This window comes from Coptis chinensis, chromosome 8, assembly GCF_015680905.1.
Source record: "Coptis chinensis isolate HL-2020 chromosome 8, ASM1568090v1, whole genome shotgun sequence".
In the NCBI taxonomy this organism is placed as follows: Eukaryota; Viridiplantae; Streptophyta; class Magnoliopsida; order Ranunculales; family Ranunculaceae; genus Coptis; species Coptis chinensis.
Window position 1 is genome coordinate 9,588,327 of NC_141463.1, and position 25,713 is coordinate 9,614,039.

General features: G+C 35.7%; 2 protein-coding genes, 1 long non-coding RNA gene and 1 pseudogene across 3 annotated transcripts; 2 read left to right on the plus strand and 2 right to left on the minus strand.

Moving 5' to 3' along the window:
- Positions 1 to 555: 555 nt before the first annotated feature.
- LOC147479802 (uncharacterized) lies at positions 556 to 1,197 on the minus strand. The gene is made up of 3 exons (XR_015203705.1): positions 1,163 to 1,197; positions 837 to 1,064; positions 556 to 719 (listed from the first exon to the last, which is right to left on the minus strand). It is a non-coding gene; the product is annotated as an uncharacterized LOC147479802 (long non-coding RNA).
- A 3,395-nt stretch (positions 1,198 to 4,592) lies between these two features.
- Positions 4,593 to 6,282, plus strand: LOC147479803 (general transcription and DNA repair factor IIH subunit TFB1-1-like; annotated as a pseudogene).
- Positions 6,283 to 10,763: 4,481 nt separating this feature from the next.
- Positions 10,764 to 14,096, plus strand: LOC147479804 (PR5-like receptor kinase). Its single transcript, XM_086577631.1, has 3 exons — positions 10,764 to 11,206; positions 11,339 to 12,373; positions 12,661 to 14,096. Exons 2-3 carry the CDS (start codon positions 11,691 to 11,693, stop codon positions 13,106 to 13,108), a joined length of 1,131 nt encoding a protein of 376 aa, XP_086433757.1. The 5' UTR covers positions 10,764 to 11,206; positions 11,339 to 11,690; the 3' UTR covers positions 13,109 to 14,096.
- Positions 14,097 to 20,727: 6,631 nt separating this feature from the next.
- On the minus strand, positions 20,728 to 25,572 carry LOC147479805 (disease resistance protein RGA2-like). The gene is made up of 3 exons (XM_086577633.1): positions 21,942 to 25,572; positions 21,540 to 21,654; positions 20,728 to 21,383 (listed from the first exon to the last, which is right to left on the minus strand). Exon 1 carries the CDS (start codon positions 25,547 to 25,549, stop codon positions 21,965 to 21,967), a length of 3,585 nt encoding a protein of 1,194 aa, XP_086433759.1. The 5' UTR covers positions 25,550 to 25,572; the 3' UTR covers positions 20,728 to 21,383; positions 21,540 to 21,654; positions 21,942 to 21,964.
- Between the last annotated feature and the right edge of the window lie 141 nt (positions 25,573 to 25,713).

Genomic DNA, 25,713 nt, shown 5'->3' on the forward strand with positions numbered 1-25,713 from the left:
AAAAACTACATAATCACTAACTAATCGGGATGGTAAACATGGTTTGAAAGTCATCCGAGCAAGATAGAGCATTCCTAATGGTGCGAGTCTACACTAATAGCATTTTCTAATAAGAGAAATCTGATTCGATTGGAACAAATTGATCGGCAACAATTTTATCTCCAAACTAATAAAATTGGTAAATCAAACCGGTAGTCAAACTTAAAAATGAGTAGAAGTGATCTCATTTGAGACAATAATACTACTACAAGTGATCTCATTTGAGTCTATAGTAGATCCTTAAATGACTTTCTAAATTACAATTCAAAACGAAAAAAAAAACAGTCATCCAAACACTAAAAAACTAACTTCAGCCTTCAACTTTCCTATCCATTTACGTGTTCAAGAACAAATGGACACATTTGTTTTCCCTATACATACTCTGCCATTTTACTCCGAACGCAGGTTAACTACCAAACTTGTCAAATCAAACATAAAACATTCAATTCAACAAAAATAAAAATTATGATAAAAACAAAAAACGACGAGTAGATGATATAAAGGAAACAACCTCTTCATCAGATTCATCCAAATCAATATACTTCGTAAGAACTTCAACCAAATATTCTATACAGTTCAAGAAACTTAATCCATCAAAGTTTTCCCTATAATACGCGCATAAATTATCCGCTTCATTATTTAACCAGAACATCTTTATAGCATACGAACGAATAACAATACTTCACAAAACAAAAAATTAAAAATTAAAATAATAATAATAATAATAATAAACATCAAACTAATAACATTATAAATAAATAAATTACAAATAAAATAAATAAATAAATAAAACTTACTCATCTAATCTGTTCCTCATCCTTAGAACCGACTGATGAGTTTCACTATTCGCGTAAACATTAGATTCACCACGGTGTATACAACACCTCTTCTGCTTGATTTTTTTAATGAGATATTCAAAAAAACCAAAAACAGTCATACACTCATAATTATATCGAGCATGCGATTTGGCAGACCATTTGTCTTTTGGAGAACAAAAAAAATTACGAAATTTACAAGAACAATCACTACAAAACATTAAAAAAAAAGAGAGAGAGAGAGAGAGAAATTAGTAATCATAACAAATATAAACATGTAAACATAAAACAAAAATAACTCAACTTACACTTCCATTTCGAACAAATTGCAAGAAAACCAGAAGAAAAAAATGGTACATTCAATATATCATGTATCAACATAAACACATACATTTAGTTTAGGATTTAGGAAAATGTTAAAAACTTACATATAGTTTTTTGAGAAATAAAACAAAGTATGTATTGAAGATTTGAACAAAACCGAGTTGGGTAGAAATTAAGCCCCAAACCCACTAGAATTTTATTCAAAAATACAATATAGAGTGCATGTTTGCCATTCAATTTACCGTGTGTTTGATTCAGCCCATTATAATTCGGACATTCAAACTGTGAACACAGCGCTTTACCTTAAACAAATACAACTCAACACATTATATTTGAACAACAAATAAACACGAAATTTCAAAATCCACTTTTCTTACTATATATATATACATATTCTTATAGTTCTAATATTCCATCACTCTCATCATCATCATCTCAAAGCTTGATCAGCCAAAAAAATAAAAGAAAACCCTAGCTCCATTCAAGAACAGTACTTGAAAGAGATCGAGTTCTTTGGTCAAGGATATACTGAAGAGAAGAATAGAAGATAGAGGAAACCAGAAGAAAGAATCCCAACAATATTTGTTTTAGACGGCTAATGGGTTATCTAATGGGCTTTTTATGGGTTTTTTGAAAAATAAACAATGAGGTCCAAACAATTTAAAAAGTTCAACAAATTAATGGACTATATACACTATTCGCTTTTACTATAAACTACTGTGCAAATTTATACACACTTTATTAACCCTATTATACGGGCGAAAGATAATCAAGAAGAAAAAAATTCGATGACGATCGTAGACTTGGTGAGGTGGAAAGAAGGTGACAGATACAACAAACACACGACGCCGCGGCGATGGTCACTTTAAGAACTACGGAAAATATTAGCACTCGAGAGATTTGAGATGGACAAAGTGTATGAATTTGAAACGAAAGTCGAAGAAGATGAAGTAGTAATGGCGTACTCACAATTAAATTGCGGGAGTGCAATTCCGTTGAACAAAGAAATTGCGCAATTATTGGAGTGGTGGCAAATTGCACCGGGACAACTGCCAATTATTACTAGAAACTCCAGTGCAAGTTTATACATGAACAAAAACTTATTAATAAATAATACTCTGACCAAACACTTGCAAAGATGCAATCACATTTTTTCTTCATGCTTTACAACTTCAATTTGATACACCTAAATAGTAGATAAATAATAGTTCAATTAATAATAAAAAAATCGTTCTAATTCGTTGATTTTTCTTCCATCACAACTTAACGTTTTGAACTAAAAGTTCTTAATGCCTTTCATAAAATACATACATATTTAGAAAATTTATTCAACCATATTGATAAATAATAGTAGATAAATAATAGTTCAATTAATAATAAATAAATCGTTCTAATTCATTGATTCTTCTTCCATCACAACTTAACGTTTTGAACTAAAAGTTCTTAATGGATTTCATAAAATACATACATATTTAAAAAATTTATTCAACCATATATTCATCTATCAAGGTAGCAGGCCCGACCATAGGTCGGGCTTAATGGCTAGTATATATAATAGCATTCCCTTTTCCTGGTCTATGAGGGGTCTATGAGGGTGTCCACGTAATCAAATTTTAAGTGCCCTCTTTACTCCCGAGAAATCAGGAGACAAATCCAGAGACTAAAATATAGGAAATAAAACTTTCACAGTGAACAAAACACTAAACCCTAACAAAACAAATTCCTCTATTCTTCACAAAAAAACCCACCCCAACTTTTCTATCGTCCACTTTCTTTGGAGGGCTTGATGATCTATTTTTTTTTTTTTTTTTTTTTTGGATAGGAAACTTGATGATCTAATTAACAGGCTAGGTAAGTGATTTTGAGCCGAGCCTCGAGCTCCTCCGTGAGATGCTAGATAAAGGTCTTCAACCAACAATTGTGGCGTTTATTGTTGGGGATGAATGGGTTTAAATGCGGGGATGCCGAGGAAGATGGTGAGAGACGTACTACTAATAAGCTGGATGGCATCATGCCTAACTCAAGCACCTACGATTCTCTTATAAAAAGCAGCCTGAAGTTTTTGTATAACTCACGAGTGCTCACGATGCAAAAGGCATGACTTGGAATCGGGTTTCTTGCTAATAGGGTTCCTCCTCCCTCTTGCTGCCTTATGATCCGAGAACCATATTGGTGAGTTTGCTCTTATTTCAATCATGTGTTTTCTTTAAGTCATCATATTATCTAAATTCAGTGTCGTGAGTTCTCCGGTGTTGAGTGTTCTACTAATTTCTACTTGATATTTTACCAAATCTATGATTACCACCAACCGGGAATCGGAGTAAATTACCATCAACTCAAATGCATAACGTGTTCATCGACACTCTAATCAACTTTTTTTTTACCACTAAAGGAGTAAAGAGGTTAGCATGTGGGTAGCACCCATGTGAATCCCACATAAACAACCCCACACCAAATGAAAGAAGAAAATAACTCGTGGCCTGAAAATTAACAATTAATAGCAAGGACACATTACTAAGGAATTACTTTGTGTTGGAATTGATTTATTGTTTTCTCTCCTTTGAAAACTTAGTAGCAGATAAGAGTGAAAACGCTTAATGACGATATCGCGGTGCTCTTTTTCAGTTAGATTTGGCAACTAGAGAGCTGGTATGCTCTTGAAATTTTTTTATTTCCGGCATACATTTTTGTTCTTGAAAAATTATTGTCGGGGCGATATTTTAAAAATGGTTGTGTTCTTTGAATATGGAGTAGTATGAAATTGCTTAAGGACTGAGGAACAAGCTTACGGATGTACCTCTCAAACTTAAATGGTTATCCGGAGTAGAAAATTTGTATGTTTGAAAACCGAAAGTAGATATCACATTTCGATGGAATAATAACAAAGAAATATCTATCTTCTTGGTTTTAATGTATTCGATAGTTTTTCATTTTCTTTGATAATTCATTATATTATTAATATGAAGAATTCAAGTGATTGATTTTGGTTTGGAGCATTGTTTTTAATAGTAATCAATTCGTTGAAGTTGTTGTGCGGTGTAATTATAAGACCATGGTAAAGGATCTTGGCGTGAAGGGCGTCGATAATGATGGAAGACGAGAATAATCTTTACACCTAATAATCCTATACGTGAAGCTTACCATTGGGTTAGAATCAGTCCAAAAGCACCTATTTAACATGAAGGGGAACCACAAAGAAGCTATTCTAAATCTTATACTAGATACTACTATCAATGGGGGCGTTGCAATTTTGAGTTTGCAAATTTCTCGAAAGCACGATGTTTCTTTGTGAATTTATCAGCAAGTTCCTTACTAATAAGCTTCAATCTAAGAAATCATGTCGGAAGGATCCCAAACCAGTTTTGAGATATTTTTGATGAACAACTTAGTCTTCTTTGGGATGGATTTTTAAGTATGAAGCTGCTTGAAGAGAATAATGAGTTGCAGAAATTACACAAACAATTTGTGTCGAGTGGTGTATGCGTGTTGTCGGAATCTGAATTTTGGGTAACAAGAAAGGAGTTGCTTTCTCTTCGATGCCGACAAGGCTATGAAACAATAAGTAAGGTTTAAAAGTGCTATGATTACAGATATCAATCCGGTGATAGATGGGAGGGGCAACAAAGTCACTTTTAACTTGACACGGGGATCATTGATCAAATATTTCTTTGGAAAACCGGTCATTCACAAGGCATATATGAAATTTGTCCCTTACAAGTTCTCGAAGTTGAGTTTTGGACAAAATATTGTCAAGCAAAGTATCCGTCATGGGGAAAGCAATGTTGCTCTTGTTGTGGATGCACGGTGATAATGATGAGGTGATTGCTTCTTTTTAAGGGTGATGAAAGCGTTAGCCAATGATTTCGGCGAGAAGCTTAAGCGAGTTGATCCAACCTTAGACATGGAAGCTAATCAAGGCGATGATTACATGCATCGTGATGAAAGTTAAGGAGATATTGACTTAGAGTGTGATGAGTACAATCTCTCACATAATTTTAACCAAAGCATGCAGTAGTTGTTCTTCAAGGAAGAGCCGAACATGTTGCATTAGGAAACACTTAGGCTAGCAAATGTGAAGCACTTTCTAGGTCCAAAGCGAGGGGTGAGTTGGATGAGAGTGCAACTCAAAACAAGGATGGAAATGGTCTACCGGATGGTTGCAATTGAAGATTTGTAGGATCCTCATCATAAGCTTCCGTTTGCACCTCTTTCTATTAAGGATCCTCGACAATATTATGATTCTCGGCATGCTACTTATTTGTTAGAAATGTGGGAGATCACGAGAATTCAACACAAAACCAATCAGTCATGACTTGAACTTTCAAAGATACTTGCGGTTTTGCAAAATCTTATTTCGGATATGAGATAAAATGGGTTTAGTGATCTGTTGTAAGGCCGATGTTGCACTTAAGGTTCTAATAGACTTGACTCAACATCACTCAAGTACCAAGTATCACATTGGCAAGTGCCCTCGGGAAAATGTCCTTGACCCGACTACTAGAGGGAAATAAAGAGGAAGCCCCGCATCACTTTCGACATCTACACAAGAATTCTTGAAGCACTTCGGTCATCCTATCCAATTACGACAAGTTACCACTACACTAAGGTAAGTAGATTAATTGACGCAGTGTCGGAGATATATCTTAAGCTACAGGGGATAAATATCTCAACTAATATATATATATCAACTGTACAGTCAGATTTTCGGCATCAAATATCTCAACTATATATAGCATATAATATGTCATTTAATCTAAACACCAATTCAACGATTAGGTTTTCCTTTCGGCCATTCCTCTGACTGTCAAGGACGGTCTACCTTTAATTCGAATTTAATTTGGTAATACTAATGGGTGTTTCAACAGTCATGTTCCTTATATTCTTCGTTTTAGAGTTGGTATCATTGCTTTCGTATTCATTTTTTCTTAATAATCATTATTTTTTATAAAATATTGTGTTTAGGGATTTTTCACGCTGGCGCCTTTTTACCCAATAATATTGTAAGTGTTCACCTAAATTGGTGTCTCTTCATTTGCAGGCTTCGAAGAGGCAATATTTTATTCGCCTAAATCCTAAGCAAGACGCACGCAAACAAGAGAGGTGAAAAAGGCTTTACGGGTCTCAAAAGCTTTTCGTTTAGGTTGACCTTTGAGGGCTTGACTAAGTTTTCTACATAACAGATCAAGTAGTGGCAACATAGCCATAACCGTCAACATTCACAACCCAAGTAATATTCTATCCTTATAAACAATGGTATTTTTATTTTCAATCAGTAGTTTTCTTCCTGCAGATTTTATGTCTCATAATTGAATGTGTTTTAATATTGTTTTATCGCTTCTTATGTAGCATGGAGGTAGTTTCTTTGCAATTCAACAAGTTGCTCTATGCATGCCTCCCATAGCTATGTGAGAAATGTTGACTGGAACCTTCTTCGTCATCGACTTTCTAATTTGATGGACAACCAATGTGAGAACAACTTAACGTTTCCCCCAACACCTAATGTTTATGAAGTAAGGTTTCTTCTTCTTCTTTTTTCGGTGCATCTCAAAAAAATTGTAAGCATGTAACATGCTCCAAGATATATTAGGTTGAAAATGTGTGGGTTTAAATTTTACCACTTTCATATCATATGCAAAATGTAAACAGTTTTGCCTAATTAGAAAAATAGATTAACCGATTAGAGAATATATCAACCAGGTTTAGGTATTGAAGCTTTCAATGGGGTTTTTTTTTATATAGATAATACGCAGGTACTTCTTTTCATGATAATTGCTCAAGTACGACAGGTTATTTGTTGTTAGATCGAGATAATGCTATCTCTGGCCTAAGTTTAGGCTATGTTTGCTTACATTTTACTTGGCGATGAATGGATTATTAAGTACATTTGGTGTGGTATTAATGTTAGGTGTTGCAATGACAAATGCTAACTAATGTGACGGCCATGCGATAATCACAGTGAAGGCTGCAGTTATTGCTAATGGGCATTGGAATGTTCATCTACAAATAGGTTCAGCAATACATTTATGTTACAAGAGCAATAAACATAAAATCTCACTTTTGGTCAGATCTACCTCGGGTGAGCTCTCTCCTTTTCTTAATAATATAATTATCCTTTTATTTGTTCAGTATCAACCTAAGCATTCATTAAAACTTAGTACCAATGTACAGTGGGATATCCTAAAACCTTGAGATGAAAATTTTGACACTAACCCAGTTGTTTATAATTGCATGTATGGTGTTGTCATACCAAATATTAGTATATAGATTAACGAGTTGATGCGTTATGAGTGCGATAATAATATTTTAATAAAGTTAGTGGAAGTTGAATGGTGTAATTGTTATTTAACTTATGGTTGTAAATCAATTAAATAGCACATGAGTTTTCTTTGCATGTGCTTTAGTCAAGAGACTTATTTTGTTGTGAATTAAAATGAGTATTCAGCGGGAATGGAGTGTACTTTTTTTACTTGACTTCGTCCTCAAAATTAGAAACTGGATAGTTTAAGTGCCTACTAATTAGCGAGTAATAGCTGGCTACTTGACCGATCCTATTAGCTATCTCATTACTACAATGTGTTGTTCTATAAATTGTTACTACTTCATTATATTTTTTTAACAACAATTGTGACTTAATTTTATAGAAAGAGCAAGGTAAATTGATCTGGAAGATTTGAAGCCATACTATCTCTCTAATTGAAAAGGTGAGGTGAACTTACTGTCAGTTGTGCTAATGTGATTCTTTATTCTTTCTAAAATCTATTGATTAACCACGTAATTTTTTTGTTGCCTTTGTGAACTATTTGTATAATGAACATTTTGTTAACCTTTAGACTTATTATTGTGTTTATAAGCTATCTTTCATTTCTTTTGGACATGCATATACATATTGGTTAGGAGAATCTAATGGTACAAAATGTATGTATTTTTGGAAGCTTAAATGGGATTTAGGAATGAAGTCTGAATGAAGAAAATAATGTTTGAGATTGAGTTGCAAAGAAGAAATAGTTAGGGGCTAGGAAGAGAACAATTTGAACCTGCACCGAAAGGTATAAAAAGAAAAGGGATCTTATATTGCTTAATTATACTTCTCATTTATTTTATATCTTGCTTTTGAATCTTATATTGTTTTTAATTACTTAGGTTTTCTCTATTGGATTGCTTTGCTAAATGGTACGTTCGTAGTTGAAGTTTGAACTTTGAACACTTTTGATACTTCTTATAGCATTATATACACATAGTAAAGTGTTTCTTGGTTGTTTGCAGATTGATTAAACATATCTAAAACCAAAATTTAGCACTATCAATACTAAGGTTGGTGCCCTTTGGATATGGAAAAGCAAAGCATCTCTACTCATTATATGAATTTTGTCCGTCCTACTTCGTGCAATTTATGGATGAAATTGGTTTTGGTTAATTGATTTTGTTTTTTATATATTTTTGCATTTATATAAGTTATGCAAGCTTCATATAAGTTATGCCATCTCTGAAAATTTGATTTTTTTTTTTTTTTTGTCAACAATGGTATATCCAAGAAATAAAGTGGAATGCAATGATTGTATGACATGCAGGCATGCAGCTTAAGATATACACAATGCAAGAGCTTATGCATGTTTTAATTGATGCTGCCATTGACAGATCATCAGGACAAGGAGCCGCTCACAGAAGACATCAAGCTAGAGATGTAGAAGAGGCAGAACTTAAAGTTGCCCAAGTGGCCTTAATATATACGTATAAAAAAAAAATGGTTGTGCATGAGGTGAAAGTCAGAGGTGTTTAGGGTTACATGTTATGGATATATATCTACACACCACTCATTTAGGATTGGGTGAAGAAATGATATCTAATAATCAAAAGATTTTTACTAATATAAGAAGCAAGTGTTTGAACGCATTCATTGCATCCCTTGAGCTAATCATGGGAAATATAATCTATGAACATAACAAATATATCTGAACAAGTCTTCTTGAAACCTTGAGCTACTTCCAGTGCTTTTCAGCATTCGAATTCATCCTTAATCTACTCTTAAGAATTCTGGGGGTGGGGTGTGATAGCTTATGAGTTACGACATGCAAATCTTCGGGGAAAAGGAAGAAAATAGTATTGCAAAGCTACATAACAGACTGAGTCTCCTCATGGGTAAATATTCCTTAAGATAAACATGCAATAGAGATTTAGGATAATTATTTAAGTTCCCAAAAGTTCAGGTGACAAATAAAATTCATTACTGACACATGCAATTAACCATTGAGACAAAAAAAAATTCCATCTATTACATAAAATATACTACGGTGAGTAAAGTTAAAACCCCCATCAATTAGGAACCAACGTGAAAGTATTCGAATAAATTAATATAAGTCTGCCATACAGCTCAGTGCAATAATTATCTGTAGTAAAAATACAATTTCAAAATCAACTAAAGAATATACATTTAGTAAAAGTGTCATGTGTTAAACGATCAATTTTTTCAAACATTACAATAAATAAATAAATTATTGACAGAAGCAAATCCTTTCTGCACACTCAAATCAATTATTCATAAAATAATAATAATAATAATAATAATAATAATCTGTAAAAAGCAAACAAGGAAATTTGCAGTACAATCAACGATGGGCAGATGCAGATGAAGGTATTATCAGTGAATTTTTTAAAAGAATAAAGTGTGAGTTTACACGTGTTATCTTTTGGTGGAATAAATCAAATCTTACCACGTGTTCATTATACAAACAAATGGGCTTATGCATTAAGCACATCAAACAACATTAAAAGCCTAAAAATTGACAGCCCATAAATAATAGACTTGAAAAAAAAAAAAAAAAAAAAAAACAGGCCCGACCACATTAATTGTACGGGTTGAAAAACAATAATAATTTTAAAATCAGAAACCCAAGCAATGTATTATACTTCAAAAATCAATACATTGATTATTAATTCAATTGGACTTTGGCCTATTTAACCATTAACAGTCAATGTACATATATTATTTTTTCAAGTGGACTTTGGGGCCTTTGGATTGTTAACTATCAATATAGCAGGCCCAACCTATAAGTATTTTTTAAAATTTTACCAAAAAAAAAAATAAAATAAACTGTATTTTTAATTACCGTTACAAAATATATAATAGAAAGTAAATAAAAAAGTAATAATGGCAAAGCCATAATGAAAAAAATTGCTATTAGATAACACATAGAATAAATAGTAGAAATAAATAAAATAAAAAACAATGCATTTCACAGGCTAAACACGCTAACAAGTGTCTAAACATATTTAATTAAATATATATACCGGCCTTTCATACATTTCTTCATGACAATCAACAAACTCATTCTGATCATGGAACAAAACTCATTAATGGAATTAATTGTGTTCGAACTAAAGTATTCTACCACTAATGAATCGTGTGACGTATACAAGTATTGTTTTCTTTTCATTTTAGTTAAATAAAATTGTAGGGAAAAAAAATCAAAAAAGACAATGTTAATAATTATTTATTAATGAAATAATTAAAAATAACCTTTTATGAAAACAATATTATAAAACGCAACCCGTTTGTAGGACGGGTTCAAAAACTAGTTCTAACAGAGTAACAGTAAAATGAGAAGTGCAAATTTAAGGAAATATGTTGCTGGCTGATCTACAAGAATTTGTGGACAGACTTGTCCACTGTCCACAAACAGCAGATTTCTATTGGTTAAATCCATTCTCGGTCAGTTTAACAGTATTTTTGGGCAGTAACACAGTTTCCACCGATCAGAAACGGAGATCTTGTGGACAGCAAACAGTTGCTTGTCCACAAACTTATTCTGATCTCCAATATAGTTCACAATCGTTCTTTCTTGATTGGGCTTGGAGTTGGAGGGAATATTGGTGGGAGCCAAAAATCACTGCTAGAGGGGTTTTACAAAGTCGAAAAATAAATAATAAGATTAACAAACTCGTCATTTGCCTCTTCAGTTTCTCTTGCCTAATCTCAACCCTCAGAAGCACAATTTATAAATTAAACACACCCGCAACAGAGACTTTACCAGGTGAAATAACTCATAAGTATTCAAAGTTTTCATTTGCTGAATTGCTTTATTATATTTTATAATCTTTAAATTCTTAGAATGAAACGTTTCCATCTTTTGTTTGCTTTCTATTCATTTTTTTTTTCTACTTAGATTTGGCTCATGGAGAAGGAGGTCGATGACAATCCAATTGAATCATCATTAGGTGAACTGGTAAGACACAAAATACATCCATATTCACATCAGGATCTCACGAGCTTTACCGAGGATTTCACTATTCCACTAGGCTCTGGTGGGTATGGAGACGTCTTTAAAGGTAAATTACCTGGCGGTATGTTAGTAGCAGTTAAAAAACTGAAGAACGATATCAAGATGGATGCCATGAAAGACACATTCATAGCTGAAGTGACAACAATGAGTAGTACTTCCCATCGAAACTTAGTTAAACTCTTTGGGTATTGCTTTGAGGCCAACATGAAAGCACTTGTCTCTGAATACTTAGAGAATGGATCTTTTCGATAAGATTTTATATAAGAACCACCTTAATTTACCGTGGGAGAAGCTGTATGATATTGCAACTGAGACAGCAAAAGGCCTCTCGTATCTGCACGAGAGTTGCCATGATCTAATAGTTCACTACGACGTAAAAGCTGGTAATGTGCTCCTTGATTCTAATCTTATCCCTAAGGTTGGTGACTTTGGATTAGCTAAGATTTTTCATTGGGATTCAAGTCATATATCTGTCATTGGATTTAGAGGAACTACAATTTATACTGCCCCAGAAATGTGTATGGGAATGCCAGTAACTTCCAAAAGTGATGTTTATAGCTTTGGCATGCTACTGTTTGAAGTTTTGGGGAGGAGGAGGATTGTCAAAGGCCAAAATTGGTTTCCTGGTCACGTTTGGGAAAAGTTTGCTAAGAAACAATTGCACAAAATTTTTGAGGAGTGTGGCATTGAGGACAAGAATATTGAAAAAGCAAAGACTTTATCGGCGGTCGCGTTATGGTGTACTCAGCAGAAGCCAGGTGACAGACCTACCATGACCCGTGCAGTGCAGGTTCTTGAAGGGAACATACACCTTCCACAACCTCCTAATCCGAATTATCTTTACAGTGAGTCTTCAAGTGCAAGCAACATGACAGGTGGTTCCACGGAAAGTTGTGGACCACTCACTTCTGATAAACGGTAACATCACTAGCTGTAAAATCTTTCTTTCTGAAATTGAGCATTGATCCTTGATACTGTTGAGCATCAGTCTTGAAAAGATTTAGTTAGACAACTTCTTTTGTATTTTAATGCTAATTGAATTCCATGACACTTACAGTAAACACAACTTATTTACATGAAAATTACTATCAATTAACAACTGTAATAACTGGTTTATATATACCAGATTTTTAAGGTTAGGCGGGTCTGCATTACCCTACTATCCTTTTTCAATATATGTTACTAAAGGTCCTTTTTTTTTTCAGGTTGTCTGAGAAATGCCCTATCGCGGGAGAAGAGGATTCAACTTTGAGACCATCTTCTTCTAAGAGCGATCTAGTTGATCCGAAAAGAGAGATCGATAAAATTGGTTTGGGTAATAAACTGTTACTAGAGTCCTTCGAAAGAAGGTGCCCACCTAGAGGCAAGAATGATGTTGTCCTTTACACATGTACAAGAGGAAGTCAGGAAGCCGTTCAAAATTCTAGAAATATTGTTGAACGTCTACGAATGAAAAGAATTATGTTTTTTACACGAGACATTTCTGTGTATTACAGTTATAGGGAGGAATGGGTAACATTGTTTGGGGAGAAGGATGTAGAGCCTCCTATAATGTTTGTCAAAGGAAGATTAATAGGTGGATATGATGAAATATTGAAGTTGGATTCCGATGAGAAATTGGAAATTCTGCTATTCTCTTTGGTGGAATCATAAGAACAAAAATGGACCAGAGGAGTGTGAAGCAAGTGGGGAAGATTGTTAGGTGGAAGGCATTTTCGTTTAAAGCAAGGGTAGATGCAGCACTGACGGGTTGGAGCAGTGTAGAGGTTTGTTTGTTGGCACGGAAGCAAGACTTCCTCAATAGGAATATCCAAAGAGAATGAGATGTACATGTATGACGTAATGACGATGGCTCTTTTGTCTTGGAGAACCTTGATGATCTTGGCCTTTGCAGAACAAGGAGAAGTGGACCTCACAAGCAAGTAAGTCGGCATACCTGAGGCCAAGCTAGTATCAATGATGAACTGACCAATGAACCTTGTTGTGCCAACAATGAGGGTTCGGCCCACATTGGCTTCAAAATGAATAGGAGAGGCAGTTGGGGCCATGCTGCTGGTACTATTGAAGAATGACAAAGTACTTACATCAGGTTTAAAATGGTGAGCACTGGGTTTGTTAGTCTATGTTTGGGCATGTTTCATTGCCTAGAGTAGCAACTTGAAAGAGATAGAGATAAGTTGACAAAATTGTGGGGCGTTTCCATGCAAGTAAAGGTGATAAGATGAATGAAGATAACAGCAGATCAAAGAACAAGCTGATGAATGGTAGCTTGGAAATTCTGTTATTCAATTCTCTTTGGTGGAATCATAAGAACAAAAATGGACCAAAGGAGTGTGGAGCGAGTGGGGAAGATCATCAGCGGGATGGCTTTTTCGTTTAAAGCAGGGGAAGATTTTCCTTTAAAGCAACGGAAGATGCAGCACTGACAGGTTGGAGCGGTGTGGAGGTTTTGTTTGTTGGCACACGTACAATCATTCTCAATTCGATGGAATTGGACAATTGTTTGATCTTAATTAAAGGAGATTTTCAATAATTTGCTTGTTATACACGTAAGGTGTTATTTCTTGGCTTCGTCCAGTCATTAGTAGCTTGTTAAAATATATTGAGAACAAATATCAGTTTTTAAATATCTTTTGGGCAAGGCATCTCTGTTTTTCTTGACAAAAACACATTACACGTCTCTAGATGTTACAAGTATTATCAGGGTATGTGCAGCAGTAACGTGATCCTAAGTCCTAACCATGCTTCTAAAACCACCATTTTTAAGCTATTCATTATATTTCACTGGCACTGTGATCACTCATCTAGCTTAGAACTTTAGAGTAGTATTTTTTTTTTATTGTTCAGAACTTTTAGTAGTATTAAACATGAATGATGTAAGAGCAATCCATAACGATTCATCAAGTAGGCCAACGTATGCCGTCTATTGCATAGCAAGGTCTTCGATTTTTTCTACAAGGACAAACTAGGACCAAAATATTCTCCTGAAAACCTTTTCAAACACCCACCGGAGTACCGGACCCATCTAAGTACTATCAAAAAAAAAGGGGGGTTAACTAATATTACCACCCCCAACTAAACGAAATTAGAGTCTCTCCTCTAAATACACAAAAAAAATAATAATAAATAAATAAATTGGGTTGACCGTATTTTTGTGTGTGTATTTGGAGAGAGACCCAAATTTCCCATCAAGGGAATCGAGGGGGTAATACTGTTGGAATCTCTTGTGTATTTCTAAATACTAGTGTGTGTGTGCAAAGTGGAGGAGATGAACAAATGGTATTCTCGCCACTTTAGTGCATAGTAGATAGTCCCATTTGGTTATCCACCACATCGGGTGGGGTTAGGGATTGGGCTTGGGCTTCTTGTTGTGGGTAGTGGTTAGACCAATAGCCTAAACTTGTTTTGCCTTTTTCTTGAGCAAACAAGTTTGATTAAGTGTTCTATTAGGAGTTGGTCTCTCTTTCTCCTAACCTCTATAAATAGGAATTTGTGAGTCCATAGAGAGAATAGACTTGATCGAAACTCAACTCAAAGAAACGAAACTCAAACCGGTTCTTTTTTTCTTCTCTTCTTCTTTCCGGCATTGGGAGAGAGTTATATTCTTTGTTAGAGGGTAGTACGTTCTAGTGCAAAAGTCGTCATTTCGGCATTAACCATTGAATCTCGTGAGGAAGACGCCATTTGTTGCCTTTCTCGCACCATTGGAAGGGCGAAATCTTTTCTTAAGGGACTGACCTAATCCGCCTTGGTTATTCCGGTTATTCTTCGTCCTTGTTTCTTTATTTACTCGTCCCTTCGTTTCTACTTACTTAGTTTCGTGTTCATACAACTATTCTAACAATCTTAAGGAAAGAAGTTTTGTATTAGAACAAAGGAGAGTGCTTTAATAACGACAATCAAAAGATAAGTCTTTTACTTTGAGTTATTGTTTGTGTTATTGGGTTATGACTTTAGAAATTTTCTAATAATTTCGTTTTTATAGGAAACCAATTAAAGATTGAATATTTATTGATCTTTTGTGGTTTATCAAACCCTATATGGTTGTAGACTTTTCTCCTACGTTTGTGGGGAGTCAAATATGAGATTTCTATCAAGAAAACGTCAAAGTTCGTCTTTTTTGACAGCTGCGTCAAATTCGTTACGGAAACTGCTATAACTTTCAGCTCAGAGCTCGGTTTTGCAATCCGCTTCTTGTGTTGGATAGCTGATTCAAAGAGCTTTCCAGTGGTATAAAGCTTGATACCCAATTCTTCATGAGCTGGTTCAGAATTACAGTTCTTTTGAACTGTTTTTTTCTAGAAGGAGGAAAATATGGTAATCCGGTTTTTCAATCGGTTAGGTATCGTATTCTTTCACTCTTTGCAATTCTTTTGGTTTAATTATATGGTGATATTCTTGCCTTGAGTTGCATGCTAGTTTTCTTAGGAGGAAATCCTAAGCTTAAACTTCTTTAATAACCTAGTCAACAAATTATACGTGTTTATCACTGAGGAATTAATTGGTTTGACTAGAAGTAGTTTGATATTATTTTCTTTGTACATATGTAGATGTATGTAGATGGTCTAAGAGTGACCTTAAGATATTTAATATCAACCACACTCAAATCTTGGATAGTAATTATAATGTATTCAATGCATAAATTGCTTACCTTTATTGAGTGAACGTGTTGTTAGACGATGGTTATAATTGTATTGTTGTGAAAATACATGTTAGATGAAGTAACTTGTAGCATATATCCAATATAGCATATGTTAAAGTTGTGTAGCATGCTAGTTTTGGATATTAATCATCGTGGATGGATTTACTTTTAAACTTGATAATAGTTTATTGGTAAAATTTTTCTAGTTGAAGACATTAATGGGTTCGAGCCATTAGATGTTGTGGTAGTACTTGAGGTCTTGTTAATAGGGTATCCTATCTTGCTTGAGCTCATGTAAAAAGAGGAGGTGAAGTCCTCAGTTGTTTTGCATATTCAGTGGCTAGATTTGCTTAAATATCGTATACTTTTTGTTGTGAGGGGTACAATTAAAGTTTACTTTTCCTGAACCTATGATATGATATTTACCATGTTTGGCATGAATGCATTATTTAACATTGACATGAAGTTTAACCATGTCATATATTATTAAGTAATGAGTATCGTTGTATACGAGAGGAAACAATATGGGAAACAATCATATCCTCATAAACCTAATTTAGCCAAGGAGATGTAAGGTTATGGATTGTCTTCTTAGACAATATCCTCCGGTGACTATTTTAGACAAAGAGATGTAACGCTAGTGGATTGTCTTATTAGGCATTATCCTCCTATGACTATGGATAAATAGCTAAGGTGATGTACAAGTGCGTGGATTGTCTCCCTATGATAGTTGGAATGTTGAATGATGAAAAGAAGGATGATAATGATATTATCTCGGGTAAAACCCTTTTCATCTGATTCTTCTATTCTTTAAGATTCATTAGAATCTTTTGTGGATTTCCTTTCATATAGATAACATGAACATAATATGACTATGTTTATATGATCCAGAATCATAAACTTGAGTAAAATATATTCTTGTCATAAGAGTGCATTTTATTGTTGTTGTTTCTTTTAGTGTTTGTAGCGGTATAATGTGTTTTGCATGTAAGTTTGATTAGGTTGAGTAACTATTGAACTGTGGGGGGTGGTGACCCATATGCATAACACTGTTTTACCATAGTTTATCTCACAAGATAATTGGAAAGACACTGAACTACAAAGTATGGAAAGGTCTTGGGACTATCCAAAAATGCTCCAAAATGTGGGGGGTGTCTTGCCAAGGCTATTGTGAATGAATCTAAAAGAAGTCTTTTTGAGACCTAGAATTATCTAGTAGATATTCATTGGTGAAACTCATAATAGTGATGTTTGTTTTCAGTTGTCATGAGTGATAACAATTTTGTAGATACCACACTATTATTGAATGTCTTATATGCTAATTTTATTTGAGGTTGTACTTTCTGAGAAATTGGCATAGAGTGGTTGAATGTTCATACTGAACTACATAAGATAATCCCATTATTTACGCACAAGAAATTTGGAAGACTATCAATGAGTATTTCCACCATTAACTTGGTGATGGTGTTTATATGTTTCTTAAGGAAGATTCATTAACCTATAAGGAAGTTGTGCAATACATGAGAAGTGTCCTTTTTTTAAGAATACAACTCCTCTAAACTGGACTCTTGATTTATTGGGGGATCTATAGGTTGAATTGGATCTTCAAGAGAAAACTAAAACGTGATAGTTGTATTGCAAAATACAATGCTAATAATAATAGCCAAGGGGTTTCAATCAGAGACAAGATTTATACTATTTTGAAACCTTGCTCATATAACTAGAATTTCTTCTACAGAATTCTAAAGACTCTAGTTGAGTAGTTGTGCGGAACTACAATACCAAGTAGTACCAGGTGATGAGCTGAAGGTATACAATTTAGTTAAATCTTTGTATGAGTTGATTCAAGCGTCTATAAATGGCATGAGCAATTCAACAACATATTAGTGTCATATGGATGTCAAAGTACCGTTGTTGATAAAAAATGTGTACTTTCTTTAGAGCAAAGCAAGACATATGTGTTAATCTCTCTTTGTTTAGATGATTTAATATCATGAGTGCTAGCATTGAGAATGTGTATGAGACAGAGAAATTCCTATTTGAAACACGTCATAAACCATCATTGAAAATGATAGTTTATTATGTTGTTAAACTCATTTACATGAATCGCTATATTAGGTTGTCAAGATGTTGACGTTTGAATATGGTTGAAGGCCACAAGTACCTTAAAACGGGCCCGCCGGATGGTATAGGGAATTTCGGGCACTATAGAATTGAATGATGGTGAATATAGGAATTAAAACTCATGTTGGTCTCATTATATTGTTATAACACTTAGTAGAAATATTTTTCATTGAAAAGTATGGGTATTATGATAGTAAGCATGTGTTAACACATTTTGTGGCAAATATCCATCTTATGAAAAATAATCTCCTTGTGTTTTCTTATACTAAATATGTCAATATCATTGGTAGCCAATTGTACTTGATGGATAATGTATGTGAGACATGACATTGCCTACATTAATGGCATCTTGAAATGATAACCTATTGTGTCCTTATAAGGAACTTTGATGTATATTGTCGATTATCCAAGTACTTATAGCGAGCCATTGATTATGGATCGATATTTAGTAGATTTCCATCATTGTTAGAAGGGTAATATGTTATAAACTGGATCCAAGAATGTTTATGTGTTTACCTATGGTGGAAATTGAGTGTCTTGGATATCATCAAGCTAATCGCCTTTAGAAAAGGCATGTGATGATCCGAGTGGGTTAGCAAGCTCTTGGCAAATCTTCCCATTGGCTCTAAAATGACCTCGATGTGTATATGCTTTGCAACTATCTCATTGCAATAGCTAAGACATGTTATCTTATGTGCAATGGGAAAAGAATACATGTAAGTTGAGATATAACTTAATCAAGCATTTGCTAGAGATTATGTTAGGTTGGACTTAGTTTGGCCACATGTCTAACCGAACTTCTTTGGAGGCAAGTGGTTATCGTCGAAAGGGGATGAGACTTTTGCCTTAGATATTAATCGACGGCAACCCCACCTATGTGATTGGAGATCCCATGAATTAGGTTCAAAGGGAAAAACAAGTCACCTCGTCGCTCTGGTATGCTATTGTCTTTCTTTGAGACGTCCCACCCTATGACTAGATAGCATTTTTGTATACTTTGTATAACTTGAATAGCAATGAGAAAAGAATGAGTTACTTTACTCTTAATGGAATCCATAGTCCATTTTTTTTTAATGAGATAGTGTATTCTAACTGCTATGTACACTTGATGGATATCCACCTACGTGAATGTAGAACTGGGTCGGTTCTTATGAGTATTCAGGCAAATACTCTAGAGCATTCACATAACACGAGCAGTAGAAGGGCCAAAAAAAGCAACAACACCGCAGTAACGGCATATAATGAAAGAGCAATGTGGGTGCATGTCCTCTATTTTACTACAAGGGAATGTTGGTTCAAAGATTTTTTAATCCACCACTTTCCGTATTATAAGACATGTTACCCTATGACCTGGTTCAAGCCCAGAAAAGCACCAATTATCTTATGCATTGTTTTTTCGATTCTCTCGGCATTTCGTTAACCCATTTCTTTTGTAATATCCTATTCCAAAATAGTGGGACTATTAGTATTTTGAAATAGTGGGGGATTGTTGGAATCTCTTGTGTATTTCTAAATACTAGTGTGTGTGCAAAGTGGAGGAGATGAACAAATGGTATTCTCGCCACTTTAGTGCATAGTAGATAGTCCCACATTGGTTATCCACCACATCGGGTAGGGTTGGGATTGGGCTTGGGCTTCTTGTTGTGGGTAGTGGTTAGACCCGATAGCCTAAACTTGTTTTGCCTTTTTTTGAGCGGCAAGTTTAGGTGTTCTATTAGGAGTTGGTCTCTCTTTCTCCTAACCTCTATAAATAGGATTTGTGAGTCCATAGAGAGAATAGACTTGATCGAACTCAACTCGGAGAAAGTAAACTCAAACCGGTTCTTTTCTTCTCTTCTTCTTCTTGTCCACCGCTTGAGAGAGTTATATTCTTTGTTACAGAGGGTAGAGTTTCTAGTGCAAAAGTCGGGCTGTTAACCATTGAATCTGTGAGGGAAGACGCTTGTTGCCTTTCTCGCACCATTGGAAGGGGCGAAATCTTTTCTTAAGGATGACCCTAATCCAGCGCCTTGGTTATTCAGGTTATTCTTTGTCCTTGTTTCTTTATTGCTACTGTCCCTTCTGTTCTACTTTAGTTGCTGTGTTCATACAACTATTCTAACAAATACCAGTTCACCCAAAAAAATGACCTATCTAAGTAAAAAGAGCCATCAAAAAGTATTTTCAGAATAGAACTTGTGTTCAATAAAACCATCTTCGTTTTTTTCTTTTTAAGTTGATATATCACGTCTAGTTCTCATTTCTTACAAAAATGAGGTGCTGCACAGCTGAACTAGGAGCACCCTTATAGTTGAAACTCTAATAACATATACAAACATTCAGAAGCCAGAACATCAAAGTTTAACCAGAAGGAAATTTGGCCCGAAAGAAACTTGAAGCAGATTACAAAAACCTCCGAGAGAAACTTACACTGATTCTACTGGTAACAAGATTTTAGTAATAGAGTTCTGCCTTGGTATTGAAAGGGGGATACTGAACCAAATGATACTGTTTCAAATCAAACATGGAATCAAGAAAATCAGATTGATGTGTAATTCTGGTTACATCTTCATCTTCTCAGACTAAAGGTATTCTCCACCATGAGTCCCGAGTTCAGAGCGGAACCAGGAATGGATATTGAACAGAGCAAAAGACAGTCGAGATGAATGGAACACAATCACACACACTGATCAATCACTACATAATTAATGGAGCCCTCGTACAATGATAATATATGGCACCAGACATCGTTGTTCAGACTTCAAAAACATGGATATGCACATATCATATTAGGTACTGCAAGCCTGCAGACTTCAAAAACATGGATATAGTATTCATCTGTTTGTTGCGTTTGCGGATTGAGTTTTCAGCGTAGATTCTTGCTCCGTCCATGTTTCCCTTTTCTATGGCTTTTTTGACTTTGAGTTTTTCGGACTTTTCTTCTTTGGCGCATTTTTGGGATTGGCGTAGGAGTGATTTTGATGTCAATTTTAGTTCCATTATTTGGTTCATCAACTTCTCTGTGTTTGCCATGCCTTCAAAATCATTGGTTGATTCAAGAAATGGTTGTTTTTACTAAGTAATGCTTCCCAACCTGCATTCCCAGGGTTCCCTTCAGATGAGCAATCGGATATCTGAAATGGATGATTTGATGAAGTAGGGATGCCGCATGCGCATCATTTCCTGAAGGAATTTGGAGGTAGATGTTATGCTTACTGCTTAGAAAGTTAGAAATAACATTGGCATGCATGTCTACCATATTTCCATTGGCAGTACGACAAAGTGAAAAGTAGTGTAAACTGTAAATATGAAGCAAAACACTATGAAAAAGAGTAACACCTTTGAATATCACCAATCTTCATGAAGAAAAACTAAGAAAAATGCAGATCAGGTTGGGCAAGGGCTGCACTTTGGTACGTGACAAGGTTTCCGATGTACAACTTCGGACAAAAACCTGCACAGAAGTTACAATCAGTTACTCAGTTAGCTACCTGTCATCAACACCGATAGGTAATTTTTGCTTCAAAATTACCACAATGTGATAATCAATAAACACACAATGCCATGACGAATCATGTTCATATGGACTGTAACTTCAGTGTCTGGTTATGTACATATTTTCAGGTAAGCTTTTATTTCACTGCATTTTGAAATGTACAAAATTAACAATAAAGTCAAGAGAACATTATGCGGTTAATCAAAGTTTAGAAAATTCTGTAGAGAATGAGATAAATAACTTACCCTAATCATTGGTTTTGATGGTTTCATAATTCAACACGATTCTCGACTCGAAGGTGGGGAATCCAGTTCCAGTCCTCGCATCTTCTATGTAGCTCTGGATGACATTTGCTGACACGAAGCAAAGTTAGTGCTGGAAGCTCTAGCAGCCACTCTGGTAACTTTCTCAAATTCTCGCAAAACTCAATTTCAAGCTTTCGAAGCCTATGGGCATGCTGTATTTCGTCTGGTAAAGACGTCAACTGAGGCAACAAACCCAACTCTAAATATTGAAGGGAAATGAGGTGCTGAAAATCCACCGACATGATTTCCAATTCTGGACAATTCCAAATATCCAACTTCTGGAGGGCAGTTAGATGTTGCAGCGATGATTCAGATAGAGATTTTAGACTCCAGCAATCTTCAACCACCAATTCTTCGAGAGAAGTCAAGTTTCGTAAGCCCTCCGTCAGAGATTCCAAACCTCCACAATTGAAAATATACAATATCGTAACTGTCGAAAGGTTTTCAAGTTCCGTAGGAAGCCTTTTCAGTTTGTCGCAATTGCAGATCTCCAATTGTTGCAGACGCGTAAGGTTTCGTAGAGGTGCTTCTGGAAGAGTTTCCACTTCATCAAATCCCGTAATCCGAAGGTAAGAAAGATTGTGTAGATTTTCCACCGACTCGAGCGAAGGATCATTGCCTTTCCCCACAGATAAGTGTGTAATAGAAGACGGCAGTGGCGTGGGTAATTTCAATTTGGGGCAATTATAAAGATCCAATTTTTGGAGGCAAGAAGGGAGTAGCAGACATTCTGAATACCATCCTTCCACGTTAGGCATGTTATAAAGTCCGAGATAAGTCAGTTTTGGGAGTGCGGTAGAAGACCCTACCCAACCAGGCAACTTCGCACCTGGGTACCCATAAATAAACGACTCTTCGATGTTCGAGTGAGGCTGGAGTGCTTCTAGTACCTCTTTGCTGTTGTTGCATTCAATTTCAACGTCAGACCCACCAACCGGCCACCGTAGGTGTAGCTTTAACAGGCTCTTCTTACTCCTTAAGTTGGCTTTGTAAGCATCCCTGTGATCAAGCACATTTTGAATCCCATTTATGGTTAATTCTCCTTCAAGATGGTCTAGCTTTTCCAACTCCTGGATACCAGCAGAGTCACTAAGTTGACTTACCACAAACGTACTTAACTGCTTGAGGCAAGTCAATTCACCGATTCCCAATGGCATGTGAGTCAACCATGGATCCTCAATGCTAATCTCAATGTAATTGTCACTGCCAATCACTAGTTTTCTGAGCTTCCTCATTTTGCTCAAGTTCTTCGGCAACATTTTAAGATTGCGACATTTCTCTATGTTCAGGGTCTGTAAATTTGTTAGGCAGCAAATAGATTCAGGTAAAACCCTGATTCCAACTTGATAAAGATCAAGGCACCTCAACTGCTTCAAGTTTCCGATTGATGGTGGTAAAGTTGTTAATTTTAAGTTGTGGCTTAGCACTAGTATCTGCAAGTTTCTTAGGTTACAGACGGATTTGGGTAATGATGCAATGTTCATGTTACTGAGGTTGAGATACCTCAAGTGTGTTAAACGACCGAAAATAGGTGGTAGACTACTGACGGTCCATAAATTGCTGAGATCTAGCACTCTTAAGTACTCAAGTTGTGAAAGCCTTGATACAAAGAGCTCTAAAAGGGAACTGGTTGCACAGTGCTGGAAAAGGATTGTGCGGCAGAATGATTGGGATTTAAAAATTGTGTTCAGAGTTGCTTGCGATGGTGCCGAATCATATGTCACCGATACATGTCTTGCCTTCTGAGGGACATCTCTTATCTCACCAATTTTCACAGACAAACAATCATTGGCCATAACTGAGCATGCAAGATCGTGCATGAGATCGTGCATCTTAAACTTCGTAACGTTTTGCAAAGTTACATCTTCATCCATGTCTTGCAGGAAGAAAGAGCGCCTTAGTAACTCGTTAAAAACTTCACCACCGATGTCTTCCACCTCTATCCCTCCACTAGATTGGATAAAACCATTTGCCATCCATTGATGGATCAATTTTGCTTTCTCCATCGTATAATCTTTTGGATATATGGAGCAATAGGCAAAACACTGCCTCAAGATTGGAGGCAAATGGTTGTAACTCAATCTCAATGCAGGTAAGATGGTATTCTCCCCATGTTCTTGAAGAGTCCAAATTTCGCTGTCTCTTACACATCTCCAAAACTCATCATTTCTGGAGTGTAACAGGCTTCCTAGTGCTTTTACAGCAAGAGGTACGCCTCCACACTTGCTTATAATCTCCTCACCCATTTTTCTCAAGTTTGAAGTGATCTCATCGTTCTCCATACCAAACGCATATTGCTTGAATAGAAGCCAACAATCATGCTTTGGTAGAAAACTGAGTTTATGTGTTGGATTAATGATGCATGTGGTAGAGTCTATAAATGTTTGGAAACGTATAGATTCTACCACTGTCGGGAGACGAGTTGTTACAATGATTGAACTTCCTTCATCTCCACATGTGAGAAGATGAATTATTTTATTCCACTTCTCCCGATCATGGTCCCATACATCATCCAGTACCAGCAAAAACTTTTTGTTCTTTAATAATTTCTTGAGGTAGTTTTGCATAGAAGTTAAGTCTGCAAGAGCACAGGCTTGTTCAGAGAGAAATTCTATCATCATTTTTGTAACTCTTTTGAGACTGAAATCATCGGAGACACAAATCCAAATTTTTGTGTGGAAATAACCATAAACCCACTCATCATTATAGATCAATTGAGCAAGGGTAGTCTTCCCTAAACCACCAATTCCAAGTATGGGACAGATGGAAAGACAATTCTGACTCCGCGCATTGTCTTGCAGTATCCCCACGATACTTTCTCGGTCCTCAAGTCTCCCATAAATTTGTGGCACAGTTAGAAAAGAGCTAGTCTCTCGGTCTTGAACAAAATCTTCAACTCCAGGACTCAAAAGAAAAAAGTGTCTCTCAGCAGCAATTTCATCAAAATTTTCTTTAAACTCTTTAATTCTTTCTCGTATATTGTCACGAATGGAAAAAGTTGTGATGGAGTTACTTACTAGATTCTCGCCAACCTCTGACTCCGGGCAATGAAATTCCTCATCTATGATATCTTCAGCTTCGTAAGCAGCAATCTCTGACTCCGGGCAATGAAATTCCAATGCGTAATCATCTATGATATCTTCAGCTTCATAAGCAGCAATCTCTGACTCCGGGCAATGAAATTCCAATGCGCAATCATCTATGATATCTTCAGCTGCGTAAGCAGCATCCTTGAGCATTCTTAGCCAACCCCTAATCGACTTGTCTTTGATTTGTTTCTTCTCGGCGTCATCAAGGACAAGTCGAATTATAGAAAAAGTTTTGGAGAGTTTCATCAAGTCCTTCTTCAGATCATTGGGTAGACGAGAGTCCGTGCCGATCAGAGAAGTTAATTTGGGAAGGATGAAATCAACAATGGGGGAGACAACTACTTGAGCCATATCGTAGTGAAGGGGTGATGATAAATTTTTTGTTATAAGAATGAGAGAAAGATATCGCACAAATATAAATAACTGGAGAAACAATGGAGAAAATTTTCCACCACTCATTTCGCTGCTACGTCACTGTTAAACTCAGCAAAGACCCACACGGCCACAGAAATGGATGAAGTTGGTGGTCAATGGAGACTTCTGAGTCTTTAACAGACCCACACGGCCACACCATGAAATTATGTCCTTATGTCGGCTACTCGTTTTACTTTTGAACAATTTTC

Excerpts from the sequence above, each read along its gene's own strand:
- LOC147479804 (XM_086577631.1), top strand. The coding sequence starts at position 11,691 with ATGGATCTTTTCGATAAGATTTTATATAAGAACCACCTTAATTTACCG. Across the intron at positions 12,374-12,660 it reads CCACTCACTTCTGATAAACG|GTTGTCTGAGAAATGCCCTA; the intron begins GTAACATCACTA and ends TTTTTTTTTCAG.
- LOC147479805 (XM_086577633.1), bottom strand. The coding sequence starts at position 25,549 with ATGAGTGGTGGAAAATTTTCTCCATTGTTTCTCCAGTTATTTATATTT.